Source organism: Macaca nemestrina, chromosome 10, assembly GCF_043159975.1.
Source record: "Macaca nemestrina isolate mMacNem1 chromosome 10, mMacNem.hap1, whole genome shotgun sequence".
Classification (NCBI taxonomy): domain Eukaryota; kingdom Metazoa; phylum Chordata; class Mammalia; order Primates; family Cercopithecidae; genus Macaca; species Macaca nemestrina.
Genome location: NC_092134.1, coordinates 140769591 through 140782655, shown reverse-complemented (window position 1 = coordinate 140782655; position 13065 = coordinate 140769591). Strand labels below are relative to the sequence as shown.

The 13065-nt window shown below is 48.1% G+C and overlaps 1 protein-coding gene across 44 annotated transcripts in view; it reads left to right on the top strand.

Annotated features, from left to right (window-relative positions):
* Positions 1–13065, top strand: part of LOC105484109 (calcium voltage-gated channel subunit alpha1 C) — a 649973-nt gene that overhangs the window by 431420 nt on the left and 205488 nt on the right. For all 44 annotated transcript variants that reach the window (XM_071070623.1, XM_071070630.1, XM_071070633.1 and 41 more), the window contains one exon: positions 8289–8447. In XM_071070623.1, coding sequence (XP_070926724.1) covers positions 8289–8447 — 159 coding nt within the window. The remainder of the gene's footprint in view (positions 1–8288; positions 8448–13065) is intronic.

Here is a 13065-nt window from a genome sequence, read left to right as displayed (position 1 = left end):
AATCCCGCAGGACCCTCACGCCAGTTAGCGTATATGGTATTTTCTGCATCCAGCGTTGGCTTCACGCGCTTTACTGATTATACAAATTATTTGAAAGAGTGATGTATCGAGGATAAGCCCCATGCAGGCAAAAATCCAGTCGCTGCTTGAGAGCATCTCAGAGCCCCAACAAGACTGGACAAGGTTGCTGCAGCCTCCCAGGACGGCCAGCGTGCCCCCGGGCCTGGCTGCTGTCTGGTGGAGCAGCCGCTGCGGTGTCACTTGAGACCTGGTTAGAAATGCAAACTCATTCCCCGCCCACAATGGAGAATTAGAATCCACATTTTGACAAGATCCTAGGGGACCTATGTGCTCATTCACCCTAAAGGGTCCCACTGAGACCTGTGTCATGCTTGTAAGGCTACACTTCAAATGACAATGACTATCACTGATGTGGCCTTGACTATGGGCCTGACGTTGTTCTGGGAACTTTGCACAAATTAGCTTGTTTAATCCTCACAGCAACCTTATGGGATAGGTAAGCGATCATCCTGTCTTTAAGATGAGGTCAATCGTTGGTACAAGGACACGTGGCTGAGACATGGTGGGATTGGGATTCATTGGGGTCCTTTGGCTCCAAGGATCCCTCTTCTTCAACCACTGCACTCTCCTCCTTCTCCCGCCTCCCATGGCAACCAGCAGAGTGCTTCATAGGTTCTCCGTAGGTGCCTGGAAGATGCACGAGTGAGGGATGGCGTAGCTGTCTGTGGTGGCCTCAAGAAAGGGAACCTTGACCATCTGGGGAAAGCCCAGGTACACCTGCCTCTCTCATTGGGGAAGGGAGAGACTCTCCCATAGTATTTTCTCAGATAGAGGACGTAGCTGAGGATGGAAAGCTTCATTCTAGATTCCCCTCTGGGAGAAGCTGGTGTTTGATCTACACTTTCTTAGAATCTGCATTGCAAGTCCAAGGTTAGTGAGGTTCAAGGGCAGTTATAGGACTCAGTGGGCACAGTAAGGACAGTGCCCTTCACTTGAACACCTGGTTTTTTTCTTTAAGTTTTTTAAAAAATTATTTTCAATTTTCTTTTTCTTTTTTAAAGACAGGGTCTTGTTCTGTCATCCAGGCTGGAGTGCAGTCATGTGATCATAGTTCACTGTAAATTTGAACTCCTGGGTTCAAGTGATCTGCCCACCTCTGCCTCCTGAAGCGCTGAGATTACAGGCCGAAAGCCACTGTGCCTGGCCTTGAACACCTGTCTTAAGAGAAATGTGTTTCTTTCAGATGGCATCTAATTCTAAGAGGAAGGATTTGTAGGGAAGCTTAGAATTTGCCCATCATCTAGTGACTCTTTTTGTTTGGATTTGGCTAAAGTTTGTTGGGAAATACAGAAGGCATAACTTGTTTTGGTAGGGCCAGTCTCACTCAGCCATCATTCAACTAATCAGACATCTGGATTAAGCAGTATTTCTTTCTCTTCCATTCTGCAAGGACAGCCAGTTCAAGTTATGGAATAGCTTTCTAAAACTCCAGGTCCTGACTCCTGCCCCAGTCCTGAAAGTGAGCTGTCACCTTAATGCTGCTTGAAGCACAGCAGAATACAGAGTCAGCCCCCCTCCTGGGAAGCCCTGACTGCATCGGGTTCAGGGATATCACGTGTGGAGGGTTTTCCCAGGCTTGGGGTCGACTCGCCATTTCTTTTCATCTAGGCTGTCCGTATTGGCAGAATCTCACATGGTGCCACAGCCCTCTCTTCTGTTGGATTGGGTCTGCTGAGAAGTTGTGGTTAACGTTGCTCCAGTAAAGCCAGCAGAGCAGAGGACCTTGGCCTAATGCTGTCCTTCTTTCCCCTGCCCCTCTGTGGCACCAGATGGGGATTATTTCCTCCACTTTACAAGTGACAACGTTATCAGGAGGGCCTTCCTCGTGAGCTTCCTGAATTGGTTTCCCTGAAAGTACAAGTGATACCTGCTTCCTCTGACTTCACACAGAAGCAACAAACTGGTTCCTCAAACCTCTTTCCAGGGATTTCTTTTAAGAGACAGAACAAGGCCGGGCGCGGTGGCTCACGCCTGTAATCCCAGCACTTTGGGAGGCCGAGGCGGGTGGATCATGAGGTCAGGAGATCGAGACCATCCTGGCTAACACGGTGAAACCCTGTCTCTACTAAAAAATACAAAAAATTAGCCGGGCGCGGTGGCAAACGCCTGTAGTCCCAGCTGCCTGGGAGGCTGAGGCAGGAGAATGGTGTGAACCCAGGAACCAGAGCTTGCAGTGAGCTGAGATCGCGCCACTGCACTCCAGCCTGGGTGACAGAGCAAGACTCCGTGTCAAAAAAAAAAGAGAACAAAGCCAGGAACAGCATGGGGCTGACAGACGGAGAGCCCTGGGTGTCCGATAGCTTTCCAGGCTACGTCGCAGTCTGGACCTCACGGCCCTGGCGCCGGCACCCTCTGCCTGCACGCACCTGACCAGGTCCTCTCCCCATTCAGCCTTCAGCTTAAGCACCACTTCGTGGAAAGCCTTTCTGCAGCCTCCATGCCAAAGGAGGACCCTCGTGGTACCCTGTTCCGCTTCTTTAAGACTCTTCACAGAGTTTGTTATTATACGTCCACTGCGTGATTATTTGACTAATGTTTGGCTGCCTACAAGCTCTGTGAGGGCAAGGCCTGCAGGCCTTTTAGTCACCACCATATTCCCATCTCTAGCACAGCAAGCATGGCTCATGGCCCGTATAGCTTAGCTCAGTAAATAGTCTTTGAGCGAGTGAAATGAAGGCACTGGGTTAGGTGATCCCAAAGTCCTCTTCCTGTCATGGCAAACTCTGAGTCCATCTCTGAGAAACTTGTGCCCACCAACCCCCTAAACCCAAACTTCTCTCTTCCTAGTTCAGTGATTCTCAGCGTTGCCTTCTGATGAATTCTGTCATCAAGCCTCCGTGATCATTTTCATACCTTCCTAAGGCTTGGCTGGAATCGTCGAGTCTGAGTAATTGGGAACGTGACACGTTCGTGCCTAAACACCAACCGAAAAGCAGAGCATCGGTGTGGAATCCAAACAATGGAATCTAACATTGGCAATGATCTCCAATTCTAGGGTCTTCAACAGTTTCTCCCTGTGCCCTCCCATTTCATGTGAAATGACTCGAAATATGAATTCAAAAGAGGGAACTATGGGTTGAAGATCACATGAAAAGAACAGAGTCCTTAAGAGGAGCCTTGAATCAGGCACGTTACCCTCCAGCCCCAGAAGTTCTCATTTTCCTCTTACTCATAAAGGCATTTTCATACTCTTTTGTGATCATATTCCTGGGTCTCTGAGCAGAACAACTCATCCCAAAAGTAGGGCTTGGTGAGATGCTGTTTTGTAAAGCAAAAGAGGGTGGGATCTGTTGTCAGCCCTCATCAGTCATGGTGGACAGTCTGGACCAGGTAACGGAAGCACCAACTTTGACCAATCTGGGCATTTCCAGACTAACCTCAAAACCACCATAGAGAAAGGTGCCAGATACTGCTTTCTGCAATAGGTGGCTTCTCTTGACCTTTTAAGGAGAAACAGGATGATTTATATATGCAGGTCCTCTAAGCCTTTCCTAACTGGAATTGTCAAGTTGCACCCCAGAGGGAATGCAGGCAGCACTGTAAGAGGAAGAAAGGAAAAGCCATGTCTGCTGGCTAAACTCCGTCCTCCCCTTTTCCCAAGCCTAGCACTGAATGATGCCACTGCCCAAGGCCCCGTCTCCCTGGAAGGTCTTCCTGGTACCTTGAGAGTCTTCCCACCCACCAAGAGGCAGTCACTTGACATGAGCTGCAAACTAGCGAGACTGAATTTCTAGGTTACGTGCTGTTTGATCTTTGCATGGAATCGTATGTTCCAAATTTTCCAGTAGAGCTCTCCTGTCACATATTCAGTCCTGTTGGTCCCTTAAGTACACATGTGTTTGTCAGATCTTACCCTGATTTAGGGCTAGAAAAACAGGCTCCTCACATGCGTGGGCCAATAGTGATCTTGTGTTCACAGAACATTTGACAGCAGTTGCTTCACCAGGCTTATCTAGGGCCCGTTTTCTTTCACCAACATGAGCAGCCAGCCCTGAAGAAGGCCCGACACTCGCTTATCAGCTGTGAGCATGGCCTATCTGAGAACACTTGGGTGGAGAAATGTCGTGTGTTTTCCAAATTAGAACTTGAGTTGGAGGAGCTGTTTCTGGGGCAGCTGTGAGCCAATCCCAAGAAGCTGTTAAACATCCAGGCCCCGAGAGCCAAACTCTACATGGCAGGGTGGAGAGGAGGAAGTCTGGCTGCACGCCTTCACAAGCCAGCCTGGCTCTGCCACCCCAGGCGAGCCGCGAGGAAAGCAGATGGAAGCGAGAGCCTTTCCTGGACCAGCCTTGGAAACATCTGGGCTCTCCTGGAAGCAGGGACTCCACTAGACTCTCCTGCCTTCCCAGCAGATGTTGCAAGCACGTGTCACTGCTTTATAGACTCAGGTCATGGAGGCTGAGAGCCACTGTTTAAGTGTGTGGGGGGCATGTGCACAGTAGTGAAGCCACAGGCTAGGAGCCAGACCACCTGGCACTGAGCCCTGTGCCACCACTTCCCAGCTGTGTGACCCTGGGCAGATCACTCCAGTGCTCTGGACCCACTCTTCTCATCTGAAGCATAGGTTACGAACAGTGCCTACTTCCGAGGGCTGTTGCCGGGAGGAGCTGGAATGATCCAGTAGAGTGCTGAGGGCTGCTCTTGCCCATGGCAAGTCTTCAGGACACGCTCATCAAGTCGGAGGGCCTTTGGTGTTCCAGGGCAGTCCTTCACCCACTGGCAGAATCCCCAGCCAGGCACTTCCTCAAGTCACTGCTTGGATACCTCTGTGGATGGGGAATCCACTATCTCTTAGAGCACCCTACTCCACCTTCAGATCAGCCTGTTTCTTGGACAGATAAGTGTTTATCTGTGTTGAACCTAAGTCTTTCCCGGACACTTTCCAGCTGGTCGCAGTTCCATCTCTGTGGTCAGACAGAACTCATCTAATCCCTCTTCCTCAAATAGCAGTTGAGATCCTCTGAAAATCACTGACGTTACCCTCCTGCCTGTGCCTTTTCACCGTTCCTGACAAAACACCTTCAATTTCTTCTAATGATTATTGAATGATTTTGTTTCCAATTCCTTCATTCTCGTGGTTTCTGCCTTCTGAAGGCACCCTGTGCTTACGAATGTGACTTGGCTCCATGTTCACGGAGTCCCTCCCACGTGCCTGAGACACAAAGATGAGAAGACATGCTGAGACTCAAGCAGCTCTCAGCGAGGCAGGGAATGGCATTCCAGGCAGGGGGAACCACACGCGCTGGGATTGGAGGCACGAAGCCTGAGAACTGCAGGGTGTATTGCTCAAGCCTGACGTATAAACTGGGAGTCATTTGAGATCAAACTGGGGAAGAAGGCAGGTGAGTTTACCTGGAGGTGACAGGGAGTCACTGGGTGACTTTCAGCTACAAAGGGACATGTTCCAGTGTGTACTTCAGGAAGAGCATTTTAAGTGTCACTCAAAGACCGGGCAACACTGAAAGCCGGGAGACCAGTTGACCAAATGACGAGCACGAAGGGGACAGAGGAGGAAAACGAGTCGTGGACGGGAAGGACTGACAGTGGCTCTTCTCCTGGGGCCAGGACAATGAGTGATTGCTTTTTTCTTCTTGCTTCCCTGTGTTCTGTAATTTCTCTATAATAAGTATTTTCTGTTTTCTCTATAATTAGCATATATGATTTATACAGTAAGAAAAATGTATTCATGTCTAAAGATACTTTGAAACCAACCCGGCAGGACTTGGTTACTGGGTGGAAGGAGGAGCCTAGGAGATCAATTTTCTGGCCTGGGTGCTCAGGTGAGTGGCACCCCCAGCCTGGACGGGGGTGTGAGGAACAGGACGTTTGGCAGGAATTCTTATGGCATCGCTGACAGCTGAAACGATGCCCACAAGCTGCTTTCACTCCGCTTGGCCTCTCTCCAGCCTGTTCAGTGGCCTGTGTCCCCTGCAGGCCCTGACACTCACCTGTCCCTTAGACACCTATCTGGAAAGCAGATGTCTGTGCAGCAATACTCAGCAGCGCTGCAGGACAGCAATAGCGTTTATTTAGATGATAAGTTTTGTCAGTCCTTCAGTAAATATTTACTGAGTTCCCACATATGCTCAGCACCAAGCCAGGCCTTAGTGACAAAACAGGGAGACGAACAGGCACAGTCCCTCCTCACAAAACTCAGCCTAGTGTGAGAGACAGATATAAATGTTTTAAAATCCCGTGAAGGAACATAACATTTCAAACTGAGGTGCACTCTCCAGAGGAAGGGAAATCGTTCCAAGAAGACTTAAAGGACACGTCTCTGGTCTGGGAGTTGGGTGATGATCCCTGGGGAAATGATGGACCCTGGGGAAACAGATGCTTGGGCTGAGAGTGAAGGATAAGTAGGAGGGAAGCGGGGAAAAGCATTCCAGGTTGAGGGAACAGCATGTGTGGTGGCCCTGTGGTGGGAGGAACAGTAGCATATTCCACTTTCTGAAAGAAGAGCTGTTTTACTGGAGTGGGCTGGGGAGAGGCAGTCAGTGGAGAGGTGGGTGGAGGAGACCCGACAGGGTCCTGAAGGGGCCCAGGAAGGATCTTGTCTTCATCCTAAGAGCAGAGGAAGGCATTCAAAGTTCCAGCAGGCCTGAGGCAGCCTGCTGAGCAGCCCTCTAGCTGCGGCCTGGAGGGGAGCCTCCCAGTGGGTGTCCTTTTATGTCCCACACCCACCGTTCTCTTGCCATTGGAGGCTGTAGCACTGAGGCCCACCGAGACACCCCCTTATGCCTGGGTAGCCCAGATTTGGGGTTCCTCCCACCTCGAGTAGCACTTGGTACACGTCCCCCACCCCCACCCCCAGCAGATGCCCTGAAAGCTGCTTTGCGGTTCAATTTTCAACTTTCTTCGCGGCTCTGCATACTCTAACACTAATGTGTGTACAACTTGCTAATTAATGGAATCATTTCAATCTGAAAACATCTTGTTCTAATGGGAGGCTGCAAGCACTCTCATTAATTCGCAGGTAAAATCATTCCAGCTTTTCTTTTCTTTTTCTTTTCTTTTTTTTTTTTTAATCTTCCCAGCTTGGCTTAATAGCTGGGAAGAATCGTTCTAATCAGCCTTGTGAGAATCACACCACTGGAATGAAAAGCACCAACAACAGCCTCAGGGTTTGGGAAGGGGGTGACCGGCCTTAGTTTACCCAGGGGCAAGCACGGTGGATAAACGTGAGGGTGAAATGCCCCACACACAGAAGGTAAAGACACAAAAAGTGACCTGTGTAGTGTGACCTGGACGGGGTGTCCTGTCCTGTGTGTATCAGAGGTGGCACTCAGGGCGACTTTCTGCACCACTGGCTCTGCTGGAGGGAAGCAGGAGCTGCCTCCACATTCTCACCTGGAAGGTGAAGACGCACTGCACTCGCCTGGGCAGGAATCTCACACGTGACTTTCTCGGGGCTGGGTGTCATCTGGGGGTGACTTGCTGGTAACCACCTTCCTGCCATTTGCGAATGATTTGCAGTGTCGCTTTAAGTAAGTAGCATCCCCAGTGTGTTATTTCTGATGTAGCCGAGCTTAGTAAGGGGGGCCTTCTCCCCACAGACCACGGTGCAAGCCCCAGACCTCACCGACAACACCCACGTCCCCAGGCGGGCTTTTCCTTGACTCTTTTTACCAGAAGGATCTGGGTGCTTTCTAGAGTTTCTTTTCTTGTGGTAATAAGAACATAACAAAATTGATCATTTTAATGATTTTCAAGTGTCCAGCTCAGTGGCAGTATCTTCACACGTTGTACAACCGTCAGCACCACCCAGCTCTGGAACTTTTCTGAGTCCCACTGTGGGGAAAACCTGAGGACAAGTGAGTCCCTGCAGGGCCGTCTTGAGTCCACATGAGCTCTCACTGTCCTGAGACGCTGCCCTGGGAGAAAAAGGTGCTCGGTTGCCTGTAAGATGGGATATTACACAATCTGATAGTTATGGATGGAAACAACATGTTCTTCCCCTCAGAAGTACAGCAGCTGCCAGTCCTTTGCTTTGGATGAGTCTCCAAGACAGATTTGGAGTGAGGCCAACCTGGATTTAGACCCCTGCACCATCAATCCTTGGTGTGTGGCTCTGAGCCTCAGTCTTCTCATCTGAACACCAGGGCTCGCAGTTCCTTCCTCGCAGAGTTGCCGGAAGACGGCATGAGATGGCGTCAGCACGGTACCCGCGGTGACGCTTGGTTCAGTGAGTGGCTCTGTCCCCGCAGGTCTCCAGGTGGTCCTGAATTCCATCATCAAGGCCATGGTCCCCCTGCTGCACATCGCCCTGCTCGTGCTGTTTGTCATCATCATCTATGCCATCATCGGCCTGGAGCTCTTCATGGGGAAGATGCACAAGACCTGCTACAACCAGGAGGGCATAGCAGGTAAGAGGGGCAGGCAGCCGTGCTCCCAAGGCCCTGGCCTCTGTCACTCCCGGCACCTTTCCTTTCCCGCTGCTGGCTACACCAGCATGACCAGCAGAGCCCGGGGAAGGTCCCGTTCACTCAGACGCCCACTGGGCGTGTTTAAGTGAGAGGCAGAGAGACCCATATCCTTTTTTTCTCAGTTCCAATTTTTGTTTTAATCTGTTAAACCGGCCTAACGCAAACTTCGTTCAGCACTTTTCAATAAGCTACACAATTTGAGAAATATTTGAATAACTTAGATCCTATCTTTCATCAATCTGCCACTTTTCAAGCCAACCCTGAGTGTTTTAAGAATCAGAGCTGACCTGGGAACGTCAGTCTCTGCTCCTTCCACGTTTCAGTGTGGCTGGCCGTCGGGTGCCCTTTCAGGGGGGCTGCTCAGCCCTGAGCAATAGGCTCTCCCAGCACCACTCTAAGATCTTTCTACCTTCATGGTGCTGATTCCAGATCCTCTGTAATTATTGTTTCTGTTTCTCCATTCACAGGCAGATGCCCCTGAGCCCCTATTCCAGGTGGGGGAGGAGGACAGGTGGGAATCACCCCCTTGCCAGGAGCCAAACTTCCTCCCTTCAAGGAGAAGGCTTAGTTCTACCCCATGACTCCCAGTCCCTTCCTTTTTGAGCCTTCTCGCTTCACGTTCCTTCCATAAATCAATATATTTAACACCAGTGCTGGTTCATTAGGCACTTCCCTGCGTGGCACTGGAATTTTGGCTTGCAGGATATGCTGCAAGCTGCTGCTAAAGCTACTGACATCGCAGCTTGGCCTTTTAAAGAAACATTTAAACAGAAATTGACAAGGCTTTTAAACAGACAGATAAAGCAGCTTAACACAAAGAACTTGTTGAAAAAATATCCCCCGCCCCAAAGGGGCTAGCCGTGTTAAATGTATGTGATTTTTTTTTCACACAGCAAGATCCATCATCTTAGTTTGTGGCATCTTGGTGGAGAAAGGGGAGCATCATCTGCCGGGAACAGTGAAGGATACCTAATTTTCTCCATCGACACTGCCCCTCATTCCCACTCAGTCCCAGCATTCAGTTAAATGGGACCTCTCGCTTCACTGGGGTGAGGAGGGATAGTCCTTCCAAACAACAGGGGGTGAAATTCGTAGAGAAATCAAAATAGAATACTTTCTATGTATAATCTAGTATGACTGGATGGATTAACTGCATATTTGAGGGGATTTCTAGTTTATTTCCACATAGCCGCCGTCCTAAAAACAAAACAAAAAACCACACACGCAGAATGTATACTCCTATAGACACAGAATCACACCAATGTTTTCACTTTTTGGATAGAAGTCTGTTTAACAGGAGACTGTTTTTTCACTCTAGAGAGAATTTCCAAATTACTTGGGTCATAATCATATAAAATAAACTATCCTGTTTTCAAAAATAGAATCCTTGTTAAATTGGAAAAAGGAGATCTTGCCTGTAGCTAAAATTCTGAGATTTTCAGCCTTGCTTAAAGAAATGCCAAACCATAGGTGAATAATGTTTTCCCCTTTAATTAAAATCCTTCCTTTTATTCAGGTTGATTTGTAGCTAGCTCAGGACCAATAAATTTATTGACTTATGTGGCCCTGTGAGAGCTCGTTTTAAGACTCCTTAAGAACTGACTGTGGTATGTCTAAAGTTGATGCAGTTGTATTGAAATTATCAATGACCATTTGACTCGAACTCCTCAGGAAGTCATAGACATGTGGAGTCTCAAAGATTCCCCGTCAGTTCAGCAGTGATGATGGTGAGGCTCTCACCAGCAAAATGGGGGAGAGTGAAATGGTGGAACTCAGCCGTCGAGCTGAAGATGGCGGCCCTGCTGTGCAATCAGATGTCTGTGCACCACAGAGCTAAGGAGAGGGGCTCCAACACTGCAGGCGGTTTCCATCATCCTAACGAGAAAGCAGCCCAAGTGTGTTTTCTGCCGGTCGTGGGCTCTTGCAAGGGCCTGTGGGAATAAGTGGCCCTGAATTCTGGTTGGAAGTCCAGGGCTTTGTTACCAGGCCTCAGTGACCCTGGAGAGTCAGAAAATGGTGGGCATGGCAGACAAAGAAAGCATGGCACAGGGAGGGAGCCGTCCTCAAGGTCAGAGCCCCAGGGCCCAGTGAAGAGGTCATGCCAAGTACTGAACCTGTCATGGACTCCTCTTCTCTTAGGACAAAGATAAGACTTGGCCTCCCCAATTGGAATGACCAATTTAGGATCACATTGTCCATCCTTGATAGTAAACAGGACCAGGAAAAGTGCCTGAGAGGTTGCCTCCTACCAAGAGACTCATCAGATGGTTGATGTGATGGGTTTATCTTTGCCTGCAAGTTCAGAAGAGAAGTAGGCTCCCATCACGGAAATGGCCATGAGCCAAGGGGGCCAGGACAACAACAGAAGTGCTCCAGAGAGAAGAGCCCTACCAGGCTCCATGAGAAGGTGGCCTCCCTCATTCACCTGAACCAGAGTCCCTGCTGGGAAGAGGGGCCCAGGACACAGCTGCAGAAGCCTGTCCTCTCAAATACTCTGCAATCAAGAGCTTGCTGTCCCTTCGTTCCCAAACCTGCCATCTGATCACAAGCCAGGACCCACTCTGTCACTCTTAGCACAACATGATGCTGCTGCCGTCAAGCCCTTGTCCACCCACATAGTCGGCAGTGCAGACAAGGAAGGAAAATGTGCAAGAACCCAGACATATCTGTGCAGCCGTGGAGAAGACCAAATACTTGCAGGCTTTGAAACCAACCCCTAAGTGTTTTGGAGAGTTTTATATAAACTTTGGAATGGGTGGTTCAAATTTTTTCTTTCTTTTTTTTTTTTTTTTTCTTAATTTCAGACTTTGGGTTGAATTACCCTATTTTCTGCAAATTTAGATTACACAAAAGTGCTTTGTGAGCCCTCGTAATTTTTGATGAGATTTACATCAAATTATTTTGTAGTCCAATATTATTTCACAGACTGTGAATTTTATATATCTCTAGATTTCAAAATACATTGGATTTTGGATTTTGATCCATGTTTCCAACAAAACCCACAAAGAAAGTTATGGAATTGTTCAGGTGAACCATATTCTGCCTCTAGACTGCCCTTCCAGGCAACAGCCCCTGGTGAAGATGGTCTCAGAAGACGCAGCGTTTCCCTAATCCCGGGGACATCTGCACGGCGCCTTCTCAGCTCCTCAACAGACACATCACCATATGCCGATACCTTTTGTTTCTGGTTTTCCCATCTGTTTGATGGTGTGCTGAGCCAGGTCACTCTGAATAGCTTCCCAAGCACAGTAATTACCCCTGAGACTGGCACAGAATTGGTTGGCTAAAACCTAGAAATGAAATCATCTTCATTCTATTCAGTCCTTAAAGTTGAGTTTTAAAAAAGTAATTGATTTCTGTCTTTAGTGATTTCTCCTTGGAATCACTAACTGGAGCTCTCCCAGGATTTCGTGTTTTTGTTGATATTAACTGCGTTTCTAAAATCTCTCCTAATCTTCACCTCCATTATTTTACCGAAAACTTAATTTGGACTTTCCAGAATGACTCTACCTCTCTTCATGTCTGTCTTAAAATACAGAACTTGCATTGCTTTGTTTCCTTCTCCCACCTCATGTTCCCACTTTCCTCCCCAGGACTTCATGACTCTGCAAAAGAAAACCAACACATTTTTATGTTTTAAGCAAATTTCTCCTCACCCTAGAGTGTGTGTTGCTAGGACCTGCTGATTTGTGTGTGTTCACATTTTTTCAAGTGTTCGCTTTAGTGCTTTTTATAGATACCTATTTTTACCAGATCATCACTGCTTCTTAATTGTTCTCAAATCTTTTTCATTATTGTTCAAATCAGATTTTAAATAGCGAAATGGCACTAGAGCCTTTAGATAATGTTTCTGAATCTCATCCCTTTCTCTTTTATCAGTGAGACCACTTCCCCATGATGCCATTTTCTTTTTCACAGATATTCGTAAAATCCCCAGAGACGTTTTCCTTCCTCGAGGACACTCAGAACTCCCTTTGGCAGCCTTCTCCTTTGCCCTCTTTGTGATGTCTCGGGAATTGAGAGTGCAGGGAATGCTGTTGGGTGAGCGGTCCCAATGTAAAGATAAACTGCATCTTTATTCTGCGAAAAAGCAAAACATGAGAAAAAGATGCAAGAGCTTCCCCTTCACTTTTTCACCGTCTCTCTTTGTCCCGTCTCTCCTATCATTCCAGCACTTTTATCACAGCGACTGAACACGTCTCTCTAGAAAGCTATGACTAGAATGGGTGAGAACCCAACAGAATTAATGATCTCCTTGGCTCTTGGTTTTCCGGTCTTTCAACTCTCAAATTTTTAGGTGCTCATTATCCACTTTTTCATGTATTATTTAGGCTTAGGGTTTACATTTTAGTCTCCCTCTTTTTTGTAGTGTCACATCCAAATCTCTAAAGATTTCACATTTTAAAAAGTCATAAAAAGTTGTAGTCAGAGGACTGCTTATTTCAGCTGCGTTAATGGAGCCCTCCTGGGAGCTAGACCCTGAAAGAAGGAAATGGTGTGGATACTGTCTCTCTAACAGCTCAGGGACCAGCAGTGCAGACCTTTGCACCTTGATCAA